Genomic DNA, 17,145 nt, shown 5'->3' with positions numbered 1-17,145 from the left:
TCTATCTATGTGACTTTACCAAAATAGCCAAATAATATAATTGCATTTGTATATGTAAGATTTTGAAACTAAAGCAATAGCTTCAAGCACACTAAAACCATCTGCTTTGTTGAGATATGTGGATGACACATTGGTGGTCTGGCCACATAGAAAAGATACACTGAACGCATTTAGAAATCATCTCAACTCGCAAAACCCATCCATCCAGTTCACCATGGAAGTGTAAGCTGACAGAACTTCACCATTTCTGGATATTCTACTGGACCGGGTCGAAATGGTAAAATAACACACAGTGTTTACCGAAAGAAAACGCATACTTACGCCTATCTGAATGCAGAGTCACACCATCACTCCGCACATAAATCTGGTCTTATCAAGACGCTCATTCATCGAGCAAAGAAAGTGTCAGATGATGACAGTCTGAGAAGTGAAATCCAACATGTTAAAGAAGCACTGCAAATTAACGGTTACAAAGATGCACAAATCAACTGGGCATTGAATGCCAAAACCAATTCAAATAACAAGAGCATTGAAACTACCCATGTAATTAAAACGATCAAAATACCGTACATTGCGGGAGTAACTGATAAATTAGCCAGATGTTTGGAAAAATAAAACATCCATGTCAGATTTGGCACGGTACATAAAATACAGAAATTAATATCTGTTACAAAAGATGCATTACCGAAGCTATCAACAAGGTGTGTACAGGGTTAAATGCACGTGTGGCAAATGTTATGTTGGGCCAACAGGACGAATGATCAGCACGAGACTAAAAGAACATCAGAGAAATATTAAATTATCCCAAATACAACTGTCAACAGTAGCAGAACACGCATGCCAACAAGGACACTCAATTGATTTTGATAATTTTGAAGTTCTGTGCAAAACTAGCTACTACTGCCCAAGACTAATTAGAGCATCTATCGAAATTGAAAGACGTACAAATAACTTTAACCGTTCGGATAGCTACCGCCTTAGTGCTGTGTGGAAGCGAATTATCAAATAATTCATTATTTTAATTAATGCTGATAAAGGGCAGCATACTTCAATAGGGATTACTGTTGGTAGGCTATTTTAATACACACAATAGACAGGAATGACAAGTTAAAAGGATTCGCATAATACATAATGTATGTTGCCTCAGTAATCCCCCCCCCACGTGGCGCAAGAGTGCAGAAGCGTGGTCACCACATATGCACCTCTATATAAGGAACGAAACAGTAAGACTTCTGCACAAATCTGGCTGACGCCTGATGAAGCTAGTTGTAATTACTGGCGAAACGTCGTACTCAGATTGTAAATGTTGTGGCTTGGCTCTCCAACACACCGGTGTGCTGTACTAGTGACGAATTGGCCACGTTCTGTTTACGTGACAACCCTTACTAGTTGGCTGTGTCGGGTGGTGGCGGGTTTTAACGACACATTTATATATTTGCGCGATCTAATAAAAAAAAAACTCTCATGGATGATATTGGTCGTGAAAGCCGCCTACGTGTTAAATTGGCTTTGCATTTGGTTTGGGTTGTATTGATTTGGCTCCTTCAGAACAGCTTTTTGTCTTTAGTATGCTGTTCTTCCCCCGCACCTCCGATTAGGACGGTTGGATACGTACTGTGCGAAAGAAGTTCAACATACATACACACTCTGAGCTTTACACGTGTCGTGCTGATCGCTGTGACAAACACTGTCCAGGGCATACACCATACAGGCACCACGTGTGCAGAGAGAATCCCATTGTAGTGGCTTGAGATGGAGTTCTGTGATATTATATTTCAGGGCTGTCCCCTGACAGAGTGGTGCACTGCTTGCTGTGTTTGAGTTCAAAAGGGAAATTAATTACATGTCACAAGGAAAATTGCACCGTTTGAATATCATTTGGTAAAATCCCAAAAACATAACAAAAACATAACAAACATGAATGTGCAGATTGCAGATACAGCAGAAGCAAATCTCTGTTCTGCATCTCCACATATCAATACTGTGTCGGATTCTTTTAATCCATTGGCCAATTCGATTTTTAGACCAATAACCTACAGTAGTTTTTTGTTATTTTTTTGTTATTTTCTTTGAACCTATCTACGTGACTTTACCGAAAGACCCAAGAATACAAATATACTCTTTGACTCCTGACATTCAGACTGCCTTAAGAACTGACTGGCTGATATGTGGACTTATTGATGCATGTAAAGAAATATCACTGCCTGATTCACAGCCTGACTAGATGACTGGATTGTGGTCGTGTTTGTTCAGGTAGACGGAGGTGACAGCAAGAGATGTGGGAATAACACCTGGAAGAGCCACACCTCAAACACATGGCCAGAAATAAGTGCAATGGATTATAGGAACCCAGACTCAGGATCTCAATTGCTCCTCCTCAGTTCCAGGAACCCCATGTATGAAGATCTGAAATGAGTGATGTGATGTTATAAATTCCTGAAACAAAACTTATTTTCCCAAGCTACTGGGATGAGGGATACCTTAATCAGATATTCTGGAACAATAGTTGCCATGTCCTGAAATTTTGGAATAAGCAATTGCCTGCAATTCCCAGTGCAGGGATATCACCTCCAAAGTCCTTGGCTCCACATTTTGCACACAGCCGGTTGAGTCATTACTGCCTTGGAAAGAGGCAAGGTCTCACAACAGCCGTTTTTGGAAGGACGTACACATTTGTCCCATTTATTGTTATTTCAAACCAATTCGAATTGAACAAAGAACAAATTCCAACAAAAAGTGAATCAGAAACTTAGCAATAGTCTCCTTGCTCAAGCAAGTGTATGCCAGTCCCCATCGCCTTCGGCGTGCTGAAGATGCCACAAGCGTCGAGCATTTAATTGAACAAAAGTTGACGAGTGGAGCTGAAGGAGGCCAGAGCGAGATTTCTGGAGGTGTCAAGGGGAGAGCAAGGAGAAGAGAGCGACGGTGGTGGAACGAGGAGGAGGAACGGTGGAGTCTCGCGGCGGGTGACTCGGGCATGCTGGTTGGTGGCGAGGTCGCGAACTTGCGAAAGTGAGTGAGAGGAAGCCATGAACTCTGCGGAGCAGACGGTGACATGGCTTATCACACTGGGTGTGCTGCACTCGCCCAAGAAGCGCGTGTCCGACCCGGGCGCCTTCCTGCAGCGCTCCCTGCGCGATGGGCTCGTGCTGTGCCGCCTTCTGGATCGCCTGCTGCCCGGCTCGCTGGAGACAGCCAAGGTAGGGGAGCACGCACCTGGCTCAGTGTGGCTATGTCGGATTTGCTAAGCCGGCAACAGTGTTAGAACAGCTCTCTCCTGAGAGGATTACTCGCGGTGAAAATCAATTACCGGTACTCCTTTTTGCAACATATCCGAGCCACTCGTGCGCGGTACCTGCTGGTGTTTTTTAATTGGCTATTTGCGAAGCCGAGCCAGAACCAAACTGTAATATGCAGGCCTCACAATACTCTTGAACCTCACTCGGGGCCAAGCAAGGCCTGGGCAGGTGTTAATATATTTTTCATTTGCATCGTCTCCATGCTTCTCAACTCATTTATTCTGTGTGTGACATCAGCGGCACAGCTCGGGTTGTGGAATGGAAAATAACTGCAATGGAGTTGGAACTTTTGGGAAAAAAGGGAAAATAATAATCAAAGTAGAAACACACACACAGGCATGTGGGCAACTCGGGAAAGGGCATCAAGCTGGCACCACTGAGATGCATGACATTAATACGGGTTTTGGCAACCTGTGCTTAAACTGGATTCGTAAGTGTAATGAGTTGATGGTTTCAGTCCCATCTCTAACGACAAAAATTACCTGACCACCTAATATACTATAAATAAAAAACCTGTGCAAGAAAATAATAATTTATTAACTTCGCTTGTGAGAAACACAACTCCCGATTCTAGTAAATCACATGTGGCTAAAAACTTGGAGCTGGCTCAGACTTCAAATATATATTATGAATTCCCTCCATCACCCATTCAATGTGAATGTTTACTCCGCATATCACATTGTATCAGAGCCTTTAACTCAATTTTCGGTCAAAACGTTCCACTTTATTAAAAAAAAAACATCTGGTTTGTTGTGCCAGGACTAGTTCAATGCAGTTTTTTTTCCCGAGTATGGAAATTATGTCCTGGTTTTACTTTTCGATGTTATCTTTACAACTTCATGCTGCCTTGCAAATGAAATATAAAAATGTGGGCCAACCAGAAAGTGGATGGGGGTGGTGTGAGGAATGCAGTTTGACTACTAAGCGGCCCAAAGCACTTTCCACTCTCACGCACAGAAAAATGGAATATAAAAGTGGCTGGCCCTCTCAGATGTTCAAGCGAGGCCTTGAACCTGCACAGCAGCGGAGGTTCTCGGTTCAAGCTCTTGGGGATGTGTTTCTCGCAGTCTGTTCATAATGGCCGTGTCAGGGGTGGGTGTAAGCATCACTTGGTGAGATTACACTCGAGGTTGTACTCTCATAACGCCAGTCCACACCATAGGAATGTGGATTTTCCAGGGAGGAAAACTGACTTCAACAGGCAGTATAGACATTGTGTGTTTCCATTAAATGTGGCAGCATTCGCTGAGTCGCCTCGGAGCAGTGTCCATCCACCGGCAGCCATCCCTGGGGTCCATCCTGGCAAAGCTCCATAAGTGGTGACTTCCCCACAAAGTGGGGACATTCGCAGCTCCGATTAGCATGGCTGGCTACATCCGGTGCGACAGAATTTCAACATACAAAGTGAACTGATGGGCCGAATCAACCCTCAACCGGGGTTTGAACTCTGCACCTTCCGATTGTGAGCCCTCACTCTTGAGCTACATGGCCGCTGTAATAACAACCTTGTAACAGTTGCCTCGAGAGTCTAAACAAATACTCTGGCGATGCTACTTCGGCAGTGGTGCACAAACTCTAAACACATTTGTCAATAATAACACTCCACGGGCTTCAAAGGTAAAATATATAATTGGCTCCGTTTCGGGCAATGGTCCTTTTTCATAGCACATACAACAAATGAAGAAGGGCTGTTGCCTAAAACGTCGCCTATCATGGATTATATATTGTCATTTTCAGGCCACAGCGTCATTAATGAATGTGTTGAGCTTGTTGTTGTTGTCGAGTTCGTGGAAGAGACCGTGCATGTGTGCACTGCACACGCAGGGTGGCCGATGCTATTTGATGGCAGCACCGATCCTACGATCTTCTTCTGTGCGATGAGTTTACAACTCGTGCACAGGACAAGGTGGCGCTGGCCTCGACGACACAAGGGGGGTGGGTGGGTGGGGGTGTCCACAGCAGCACCCAGTGGCGGCCACGAGCGAGGAAATAAATAAATAACTAACACCGCGTGGGGACGTCCCAGGCAGGACCCGCCTCCTTGGCAGTCAACATTCCCCTGGGTGGCGCTGCTATTGTTGTTGTTGTTGCTGCGTCGGCAGTGGTGCACAACAACAATGCAATCCGTGTCAATAACACTGCTGCCTCAAGCGGAAAGACGTGTCAGGTTGTGTGGTGATTGACGCTTCGGGCAATGATTTGGCATAAATGGAACCTTTGATGTATTCTGAAGAAAGGCCATTGCCCGAAACGTCGCCCATCATATGTTTATCGGACGAAGACCACGGTGTTGACACGTTGCGTGTTGAGTGCGGTGGGGGGTTGACGCAGCTGCGCAAGCGCCGCCCCCTCGAGAGGAAAATAAATAAATAAATAAAGCGTCACGAAGGCGTCACCTCCATTCAGTCCGCATCTCTTGGCGTCATCACGCTAGTGCGTGACGTCATCACGCTAGTGACTGACGTCATCGCGCATGCGAATGGGGCGCGGTTCCCACGGGGGAACCCGGCGTGCGTGATGACGTCACTCACCGCAGGCCACGCCCCGTCTCCGGGTTAAAGTTCGCGCCTTCCTCCTGCCATATACAGTCGGCAGATGGCCGAGGTTTGAATTGGGACGAGTCGCGGCTGTGACTGCGGCTGTTCCCATTAACATTTTGTAATTTATAATCAACTTCATTATTTATATGTATCGTTGCGCTTGTGACGCAGGTGTTCCAGGAGCCCAAGGCGGAGGCTGAATGCGTGAGCAACATTCGCGAGTTCCTCAAGGGGGTTTCTCATCTGCGGCTCGAGGTGAGATGGTTTCGTCTCATTCGCGACTCAGCAGCAGCAGCCTTGGTCTATCCACTGCTGGATAAAGAACCGCCCTTCCCTAAGCTGCCGACATTCCCCACGATTCTGCGATGTAACCATCCACCCGGCGCAGGGACACGAGCATATTCCTTCTCTCTGCCGTTAATACTCTTTATGATGATGGTCACATTATTTTTTATGATTTCGTGAATTGACTTGTGGATACTAACACTATTATTAGCATTGAGAATTAACACGGAGCCCTAATATTCCCAGAGATGCCTGAACCGGTGGCTTATTTTAGATACACTATACAGTACAGGATATGCATCGACATTAACACTGAAGCATGGTGATCGCAGAGGTGCCTTAATCTGGACCAGTGAGCATCGTGCATCAACAGGGAACCCTGAGAATCACTCCATTATCTCCCCTACTGCTCCTTACCCCATGCCGAGTTTTCAATGTTTCTCTGAATGAAAAAATCCATTGGCCAGTACTGTATATTGTGTGCTGGCGGGAAAGTTTACGAGTGATAGTTAACACTTGACACAACGTGATTTCTAGACAGAACAATGCACCATTGTGACGATTGGGTCGGTTCTCCCATCGTGTCTTGAATGTCACGTGGCTGTGAACGGCCTCGCAGGAGCGCGGTTTCAGTCCGTTGTAGAGGATCGCGGTTCGTGTTCTGCAGACCGCCCTGTTTAATGCTGCGACTGTATTACCCTCAAAACACACAGTCTGCATCACGGTGGACGGTAAATGTCTCGTTATATTCTAAACAAGGCAATTGAGTGCCGGCATCATCGTCCACATTTTCCAAATTCGAATGATATGAAAATTACTCAAATAGTCACGTAGGTAAAAAATAAAATATAAAAATTGAAATAAAAAATAAATGAAAATAAATTAAATCACGACGTTTCGATTGCAACACAAGCAATCATCATCAGGTGTGAAAATCACAGCTAGAATTTTTTTACTTAAACATTTCTAGCTGTGATTTTCTAGCTGATCTCGTCAATGAACATAAACAATAACGCGGGTTCCGGTCATCCCTCACAGCAGCAGCTTTTGCCTAAGACGGCCACTGCATCGTGCGCTTTTAGATGCGCTTCTGCAGCCATCTGGAACGCTCTTCCGATTATAGCCACTGGATCTATGCACTTTTGCATTTAAATTGAAAACTAATTTTATTTAGAACTGCTCTTTGTGATTAGTTTTCTGTTTAGTTAGATTAGCATGGTTGGCTACGTAAGGTGCGAAAGAAGTTCAACATACATACAGCCATGTTTAGACCATAAGTTCAGTAGAGTTAAGATTGTGACTACATTATTTTAGAGCAGCAGCAGGACAATGTGATAACTGTAGTGTAACTTGTCGGCCTTGGTCAAGCAGGGAGTTTGAGTTTAATATTTAATTAGAAAACACTAATTAAAACAATATAAAGCGAGCATTGTGACCACAGATGCTGAATTGGTAGATAAGGTAAGTTAAACACAATGAACTACTAAAGTACATCATGAAGATTTACTCTCTCCCCCCTTGCCACCCCCGTTCTTGCCTATATGACCTCTTGCCACGGCAGCTCTCTCGCCCACTGCAGCAGTTTTCTTGCTGTGGTTGTCTCACCTGACGAAGATTGCTTGTGTTGCGATCGAAATGTCGGGATTTGTTTTATTTTATTTCTACCTACGTGACTTTGCCGAAAGAACCAAATAGTAAAGAGCAGGAAGTAAAATATAAGTGCACTTGTACAAGCTGGAATTTGGAGCCTGGGTAAGCACTAAGCAAACAGTGTGTCGTTTTGAATGTATGGCACAGTTAAGCATGTCTGTCGTTATGAATGCCTACACCGAGTCAGAAAAGGATATTGTCAATGTGTGGAATTGTTACGACGGATCAACAGTATGGCTTCCTGCATGGGTTTAAGGAGCTTGATTGCTGATAGGACACTGGATGTTGAAGCCGATCCAGAGTTTGCTTGCATTAACCGAATGCTGCTCAAACCAATTAAATATATGCACTCCCAGAAGGCTGTGCGGCTGATGAGCATTGACGACAATAAGTATTAAATTGGTGCTCAGCTCCTGTGTACTGCCCTCAGCCAGTGATGGACATTCCACTTACCTATGGCGGAGGCAAGGTTATCTAGACAACAACTAGTGCTAACTTCCCAACAAAGTGACCCCAGAGGGATGAAGTGTTGAGTCAACTATGAATTGAACTTGCAACCTTTCGATTACAAGTTCAGGATTGCTGAGCCACCTGGTGCAATGTGGGGGGGGGTAATGAGATGTGTAAAAACACAATTTTACGTGAGAGACATTTGGAAAGAAGGTACATTGTATTCACATTTATTTTGCCTTGGTAGTGTAATGTATGGGGGAGGGGGTGTTTGTTTGCTTATTTATGTGGCATGGGACTTGTGTCAAATGAGTTTCCTTCCTGTCGTGGCTGTGTGTAGAGGCCATTGTATGGAGGTGATGTTGCACCAATTCCCAACACAGGGCCAAGAGAGATCGTTCCCTTCCTTTGCCGTTGTTGTGCCTCTATGCTGTGTTGTCTGTTGAGATGCGTCGGTGTGTACGTGTGCGCAGTGGATGTGTGTTTTGTCACCTAGCGTGGCACACAAGCTGTGGTCATGTCACCATCACTTAGTGGAGAGTAGTGGCTGTTATTGTGTTTGGGTGTGTTCATTGTGGGGATTGGTAGTGTAGCGTTTAGCGCGCTGCGCTACCAACCTGGTGACCCAGGTTCGATTCCCTCTCACGGCTAACACCAGTGACAATTATCTGAACCAGTCCTGGGCCTGCCCTAGGTTGACTCGGCCTCAAGTGAGTATCTGGTGAGACAAAGGCGGCCGGGCGTGGTGCTAGCCACCCACCCCTTTGTGTGCTGTGGCTGCCTTCATAAGTGCTCTCTAACAGCACTTGCCCCAACAGTCTCTTACAGGCTATATGGGGGATCTTTGTCTTTATGTTCATTTCATGGCCTATTGTACCATCAATATTCCAGGGTTCTGGGTTATTCTTGCAACAATTCATTGAGTTAAGATGGGGGTGAATGTAATGAAGGTGTACATTTGTGCGTGTGTGTATACGGGTGTGTTTGCTCGTCTCTATGTGTATGTGAGTGAGTACGCATGTGCTAGTATTTGAACGTATGTCTGTTTCCTGCAGCTCTTCGAGCCACATGACTTGTACAAGGGACAAAACTTTGACTGCGTTCTCAACACGCTGGTCGCACTGAATAAGGCCACAGCTGGTAAGCACGGCACACACACACACTCCCCTACACCAGGGTTCTTCACCTGGCGACCCGCGGTTCAGATGTAGCCCTTGGAGTGATAAATAAATATGGCTCACCAAGACCTAAAGAGATAAAAATTAGAGTGAGATGAAAGAGAGATAAGCCAGAGATAGTTACAGAGAGCTGTAGAGAAGAGATACAGTCTAGTGGCCATGTAGACATTATGCATTCGTTATGCCACATGACGTCTTAAAGTATAAAACCACATTTCCCGCCAGCACTTGCTAATTGTTTTGTGTGACCCACCGGAAAATACAGTTAAAAAACAATGCCCTAAACCAGGGGTCAGCAACCTACGGCTCCGGAGCCGCATGCGGCTCTTTACGGGCTGCTTCTTGACAATATGTACGTATGTACAGTATGTACTCAGATGCATTGCGGCTCTTGAAATACTGAATTTTGTACCGAATTGGAAAGAAATGGCTCTTCTTGTTATTTTGGTTGCCGACCCCTGCCCTAAACTGAAGCTTCATTAGTGTCAGTGGACATTCACTCAGTCTCAAACTTGGTGACATGTTAGATGTTGTGTTGCTGGTCGGGCCACTTTGGCAATTATTTTTCGTTCTCCGCAATTGATGGTTGATGAATAGCCTGCAATCTCCACTTTATTTTCCATGTCCAAAAACACGTAATTACACACTCTTCAGGTATTCACTCCAGTACCTATTGCTTTGTGACTCGCAGATGCCAGGGAGGTGGCAGTGATCTCCGGGCTGTAAGTTTAAATAAACATCTGTCAAAAAATAACATGTAATATGATCATGAAAACAATTGGGCTGTGTGCCACTGTAATCGCAATTACAAGGTCATGAGTTCGTAATCACAAGGGCAGTGATCAAGTTGCGACTCGAAATCGTCATCGTAATCTTTCCATTGGTGATGAAATGAGCACTGTTTTGTGTGAAGTTCGCGGTGATTGTCCTCTTTATACTCATCCCTGCCATAGGTATGTGGAATTTCACAGAGCTGGTCCAATCCTGCCAAAATGTGCTATAACCCATCCAAAATAGAAGGTACAGTTGTAAGTCTTAAATAAAAAACAAAGTAAGATAATAAAAAAGTCCGCAACTAAACTTTAAAGCAAAAGGAGGCATCAAATCCATTAAGGGAAATTAACAATGAAACCTGTCTGTACAAAGTAAAGTTGTTCTGTAAGTTGGCCGAATGAGATCTCGTCTCATTCATAAAAAAAATTTTGGGTAAAAACTCGCCCCCACGAAAGAGGGCATAACAAGGAAAAAATTAGTCTTGCAGAGTTTCCTGAGCTATTTGTTGCTTGGAGCCAATCTGAGGGCCGGTAGAAGAGAATTCCACATCTTAGGTGCCACACTTGAGAAGGCCCCTACCTGCTACTGCCCAGCGTAGAATGAAAAAGTCTATGCTGAGCTAGGAGGGCCTGGCCTGAGGGCATACTCCATTAATTAATGGAGGCTCAAGCTCCCCCTGACCCATCCTCAGTCGACTCTGACCCTACAATCATCAGCTCCGTCTTGTCAGGATTCAGCCTTAGCCAGTTCTGCTGCATCCATACAGCTACCTCTTCCAGACAGTCTGTTAAGCCGGCGAGGGCTGCATAGATAGATAGATCGTTTATTGTTATTGTCACCAGTACAACGAAATTTAAAATGCTCACCAGTCAGGGCATCATTCATAAATTTAAATTAAATAAAACAAGAAAATAAAAATAAAATTAAATGAAAGATAATCAATTTATACTATATATAAAAACAGCCCAAGTATACCCACATACCCACATAAGGTTACATTTTGTCATTGCACATCTCTATTTCACATTCAATTGTAAACACTATTACTTAATAATTAATTAGCATTATTGAGTGTGGTGATCGCTGTAGGATAAAAGCTCTGTTTGAATCTGTTTGTCCTTGTTTTGACTGATCTGAATCGTCTGCCTGATGGCAACAGCTCAAACAGTGAGTGTCCAGGGTGTGAAGAGTCCTTTAGAATGATCTGTGCTTTTTTGATGCAACGTGAACTGTGTAGTTCTTCCAGTGTGGGGAGATGGCAGCCGGCGATCTTTTGGGCTGTGTTGATGACCCTCTGGAGCGCTTTCCTCTGAGCCACTGTGCAGCTGGTGTACCATACACAGATGCAGTATGTAAGAATGCTCTCGATGGAGGCTCGGTAGAAGGACACCAGCAGTTTCTGTGTGATGTTATTATTCCTGAGGATTCTCAGGAAGTAAAGTCTCTGCTGGGCCTTTTTCAGAAGCTCAGTGCTGTTGGCGCTCCAGGTCAGGCCCTCCCCAATGTGGACTCCCAGGAAGCAGAAGTCTGCCACCCTCTCCACACAGTCCCCGCTGATGATTACTGGTGGAGTGTCCGTTTTCTTTCTCCTGTAGTCTATTATGAGCTCCTTGGTCTTTGCGGTGTTAAGGAGCAGGTTGTTGCCCCTGCAGTATGCTGTCAGCCGCTCCACCTCGTCCCTGTAGGCAGACTCATCCCCCCCAGAGATGAGCCCCACCACTGTGGTGTCATCAGCAAACTTCACAATGGTGTTGCTATGGTGGACGGCGACGCAGTCATGTGTGTAGAGGGAGTAGAGCAGGGGGCTCAGTACACAGCCCTGGGGGGAGCCGGTACTGAGGCTCAGGGCTGTGGATGTATGACGGCCCACTCTGACCCTCTGTCTGCGGCCCGAGAGGAAACTATGTATCCACATGCAGGTGGAATGTGGAATCCCCAGGTCGCCCAGTTTTCCACCAGTTTGTGTGGGAGGATGGTGTTGAACGCAGAACTGTAATCCACGAAGAGCATCCGCACATAGCTCCCCTGCTGCTCCAGGTGTGACAGTGCAGCATGTAGTGCTGTGGCTACGGCGTCCTCCGTGGATCGGTTCGCTCTGTAGGCAAACTGGTGGGGGTCAAGGTTTCGGGGCAAGCTTCCTATGATGTGACTCCGGACCAGTTTTTCAAAGCACTTCATCACCACTGGCGTGAGTGCTACTGGCCGGTAGTCGTTGTAGCTGGAAATGTGGGTTTTTTTGGGCAGGGGGACTATGGTGGAGGACTTTAGGCAGGGTGGTACAGTGGACTGTTCCAGAGACAGGTTGAAAATCCTTGTGAAGACTCCAGCCAGCTCGTCAGCACAGTCCCTCAGCACACGTCCCGGGACGCCATCAGGTCCCGCAGCCTTCCTCGGGTTGACGGCCCGCAGCGTGCGCCTGGGTCACCTGAGAAGGAGACATATATCTGGGAGTCAACGGCATACTGATGGCACTGTAAACCGTGCCTCCGGATGATATCTCCCAGAGGCCTAACATAGACATTGAATAAAAGGGGAGATAAAACGGACCCCTGAGGGATACCGTAAGGAGAGGGTCCAGCAGGTGACACATGGGGACCCAAGGCCACCTCCTGGGTCGTGCCTGCAGAAATGATTCAATCCACTGTAAGGCAGTGCCTCCGATTCCTGCCAGGTGCTGCAGGCACCGCAATAAAACCCCCAATTATATCAAAAGCCGCTGACAGGTCCAACATAACAAGGGCTGAAATACAGCCCCTGTCCATCGCCATGAGGAGATCGTCTGCCACGCAAACCAAGGTGGACTTAGTTCCATGATGGGCCCTGAAGCCTGATTGAGTGATGTCAAAGAAGCACTTGGCCTCAAGATACGACTCCAACTGGGAAAAGGCCACCCTTTCTATAATCTTCCCTATAAAGGGAGATCGGGTGATAGTTAGCCAGGATATCGACATCCAGTACCGTTTTATTTAGAAGTGGTCGGACTAAAGCCATTTTCAGGGGTTCCGGAAACAATCCTTCTGAAAGGGAAGAGTTTACCAATTCGGTCACCATTGGGATCACTGGCTCAAAGGCCACCTTAAGAAGCCAGAAGGAACAGGCATCTAAATCAGAGGTGGTCCATTTCATCCCCGTAGTAGTCTGGATGAGGTCTGCAGGCAGGACTGGTAAAAGTGCCTCAAAGACGAGAGGAGCCCTTGAGTCCAAGCAAAGATCGGGACTAATTGCTGGGCAGACACCCTCTCTAATGCGATTGATCTTATTAGAACATAACTGATGGAAATATTTGCAGTGCTCTTCAGAAAGAGCAACCTTTATGGACGTACAGTCTGAGTGAATGAAACTGTTTACCTTCCTGAACAGCTCAGAAAGGTGGTTCTGTTGTATGTGTCGGATTATGAAATTTTGATGAAAATAATAAAAATTAATAATTTTCCAAAAAATGCGCAAATCGCATTAATTATGTTAATGTGTGTATTAACATGCATAAATTATGATAATGCATGTGATTATATGCATATATTATGATAGTGTGAGTAATTATATGCATAAATTATGATAATCGCTGAGATAATCGTAGTAAGTTATGCGGATGCTTGCGATGATGTTAATGTGAGCAGTTGTGGTAATTAGGCTCAGCTTCGTTTATCCAGAGTTATGTCAATCAGGATAACACGATGATCAATGATTAAACGTTTACCGATTATCCTAGCGTGTGTTATGATATTTAGGTCTCCATTTTCATATCTCATCACAGGATACAGTTATCAAAAATATGATGGTTTTGCATGGACTTGGAAAGAAGCACTCGAACAGTTGGTGTTAAGCAATTTATTCTAACAAGCATGTGACATTCTATCATGCAGGTCAAACATGCGTCAATAATTCATGAATAACCAAACACTTATGCATTTGCGATATCAAGCATTCGATTAATATGGATAACTAAAATTCTTATGCAATTACGAGATTAAGCATTGACTAAAATGAATGAATGAACACTTATGCATTTACTAAATTGACTAACTCAAAACTCTTATGCATTTTCGATATTGTGCATTTAACGAACTGAATGACCAAAAATTATTATGCAATCGTAACCTCTACCTCTCCACCAGGCATCTCATTAGTTCGTTTTTGTATCGATCACCATCGGCGACTGGCCGAGTTTGAAAACAAGCATGACACATTTCGTTTTGCGTTAATAAAAGCACTTATTGTATCCCCGAGGCGAAAGTATATGTCAATAGATTCATCGGTAAGTATAATATTATTTTAACGGAATGTTGGAGTCAATGGTGGGTGAGGGCGTGTTGCGGGAGAGCTAATCTGGCTCTGTTTTAATTAATTCTTCGGCGAGGCTCTATGACAAAGGAAACTGGTTTGACAAGATTTTCTCTCTTTCCTCGAGTCTGTATGTGGGGAGTGATACAACCTCTCTGCCGTCTGTGCGAGTTGCAGCTGACACTTTCTCCGCGATGAGGTGAGCGGCGGCGCTTGGCGGCGCTTGGCGGCCCTCGGTAGCTGACGGCACGGTGGCGCGCTCTCGGTAGCTGACGGCGCGGTGGCGCGCTCTCGTAGCTGACGGCGCGGTGGCGCGCTCTCGTAGCTGACGGCGCGGTGGCGCGCTCTCGTAGCTGACGGCGCGGTGGCGCGCTCTCGTAGCTGACGGCGCGGTGGCGCGCTCTCGTAGCTGACGGCGCGGTGGCGCGCTCTCGTAGCTGACGGCGCGGTGGCGCGCTCTTTCTCTCCACTGCTGGATGACGAGTCGGTTCTCGTTGGTTGTCGCTCCGGCGATGAACGATGCTTTCGCTCGTTGCTGATATTGACGTTGGGTTGAAGTTGTTGGCTCGAGAGTGATAGCTGGAATCTCCGTCCGTTTCACTCGCAGCTCGGCGGCTCAGTGTAGTAATTCTTCTTAGGTGGTGCAGACCTCGGCTTGTAGCAGCACGTCGCTACCTCGCGATTCTCGTCATGCTGGATGACGAAAGCTTCTTGACGATCTGTGGTGGAGTCGAAGCCCTGGCGATGTGTGGTGGGGGGCCAGGCCCCTGACGAAGTGTATTGAATGGATTTTTCCCCGGCTTATGTTGAGAAAATGCCCTCCGTTTCCCGAGTTGTTCAAAGTCTGTCATAAAACCTTCCTGTGTGTGTGTGTTCGTCCGTGTGTTTCGCTTGCGTGTTTGTCCGTGTTTATTAGCTCTGAAGACACAGCTGTTGTCGTTCTGGAAGGGGGGGGGGGCTCGTGACGGCGCCAACGAAGTTATACATTAGCCAGACCGATGATTCGCGTCGAGTTATATATATAAAAGAGATATTCGAATCCATGTTTTTGTTACTGAATAATATTTGTCGCGACAACCTACGCGTTAAGCGAGCTTAATTATTTCCGCCCTCGCTCGGGGATCATATCTTTTGTCTCACACAGCTTAAGTTGTTTTGGTTTGGAAGTTGAAATGCGACTTATTCCATTATGCCCCAGTTAAGCCGAAACCGTGTTCCCGATGTTTCATCGTGACCCGATCTCTCATGGAGATGTTATTCCTTGCGTGTGCAATTTTTGCTGTCCGTGTTGTGGGAAGACAAAGACGGTTGTTTCCACGGTGGAAGCGCCCGGCGCATGCGCTTATTTATTTATTTCTGAGAGCGTGTTAATTTCCTTTGAGCCATTGCCCGGGAGTTTTATTGGTGTCATTTCCCGGCTTGGTGCCTGCGTGTGGAGATCCTCTCGGAAAGACAAAGACGGTCGTGTTGCTGCTGTTGTTTTCAGGGGGTTGTTGTGTTTGGTTAATTTTGAGAGCCTTATTCACCGTTAGCTCCTAGGATATTCACTTTAATTCCGTACTTATTATTTGACTTCTTGTGATTATTTAATCTGCTATCCCGGCTAAGAATTTTGTTTTGGAGCGAAATATATGCCATAATTGTTCTTCGATGCTTCGGCCCGGCCGTGTAGAAATTCTATGAAGGTAAATAATGTCAGTATTTAATTAACAATGATGGGTCGCGATTCTAAAGCAGACTGTAGTCTGATTTTCAATTGTAGTGAGGATGGATACTGTTTGCTTACTTCATGGCTAAGTTGTACTAGTTTGTCTAACATGGTTCAAAACCCGTTTGTGTTTTTTTTTATCGTTAATGTTGTTCCTTTGTTAAGAATATAATTATATATTTCGTGGCCTGGTTTTGTACTTATAAAAGGGGTTTTTTTTCTTTACGAAAGGATGTTTCTTCCAGAACCCCCCGGCTACCATTCCCCCCTCCCTTGTTCCTCTTGTGTGAAATTCGGGGAGTTTTTATGATCTTGATTACCCTTCTTTCATGCCCTCTTTCCTTTGAAATGAGGTGTGCGCACATCTGTGTTAGTGTGTGGGGACCTCTGTGGGAGTGTGGGGGCGTGTCCGTTCTCACGTTGCCCCGTGTCTATTAAAAAAAAACGATATTATCTATGTTGGCAGAATAATTCTTAAAAAAAATTAATTTTAAAATTAAAAAGGGGGGCATATATCCAACAGTTCCTTGCTGAGTCAAGTATCATGGCAACGTACTTTTTCTTCGCTATGAAGATAGTTTGTGTGTAAACCCATTGACAAACTCGTAGAGCTGTTCGATCATCATCGAGCTGAGATTTGTGCCAGCATCGTTCCATTTTCCTAAGTTGTACTTATAGGGCCCTGAGGTCTCTGGAATACCAGGGGGTGCTCGTGGTAACTTAAGCATGAAGACGGCGGCTAGGAGCATGGTCATCGATAGCAGATCGGAGCACTAAATTGGACAGTGGTACCACTGTCACAGTAAGAGGAAATATGGCCGATAAGGCGTCATGAAATCCAGAAGTGGTCATTAGCCTTTTGGGCCGAACCCAGCATCCCTGAAGTTCCCCAGACCGTCGGAGAGGAGTGCGGAGACCCTTGATCTCAGCATGAATCGCCCTGTAATCAGTCCATAGTGCAGACGAACATTTAATGGCCC

At 45.6% G+C, this 17,145-nt stretch overlaps 1 protein-coding gene across 6 annotated transcripts in view; it reads left to right on the top strand.

Annotated features, from left to right (window-relative positions):
* The window catches only part of LOC144950036 (rho guanine nucleotide exchange factor 7-like), a 78,772-nt gene that overhangs the window by 6,103 nt on the left and 55,524 nt on the right, over positions 1-17,145 (top strand). For 5 of the 6 annotated variants that reach the window (XM_078880006.1, XM_078880004.1, XM_078880003.1 and 2 more), the window contains exons 2-4: positions 2,254-3,200; positions 6,011-6,094; positions 9,280-9,364. In XM_078880006.1, coding sequence (XP_078736132.1) covers positions 3,030-3,200; positions 6,011-6,094; positions 9,280-9,364 — 340 coding nt within the window. In that variant the 5' untranslated portion in view covers positions 2,254-3,029. The remainder of the gene's footprint in view (positions 1-2,253; positions 3,201-6,010; positions 6,095-9,279; positions 9,365-17,145) is intronic. The other variant, XM_078880001.1, reaches the window with a different exon arrangement.

The sequence above is a fragment of the Lampetra fluviatilis genome, chromosome 56 (genome assembly GCF_964198595.1).
Source record: "Lampetra fluviatilis chromosome 56, kcLamFluv1.1, whole genome shotgun sequence".
NCBI classification, from domain to species: Eukaryota; Metazoa; Chordata; class Hyperoartia; order Petromyzontiformes; family Petromyzontidae; genus Lampetra; species Lampetra fluviatilis.
Note: the sequence above shows the minus strand (reverse complement) of the source record. Positions and strands in the feature narration are given on the sequence as shown.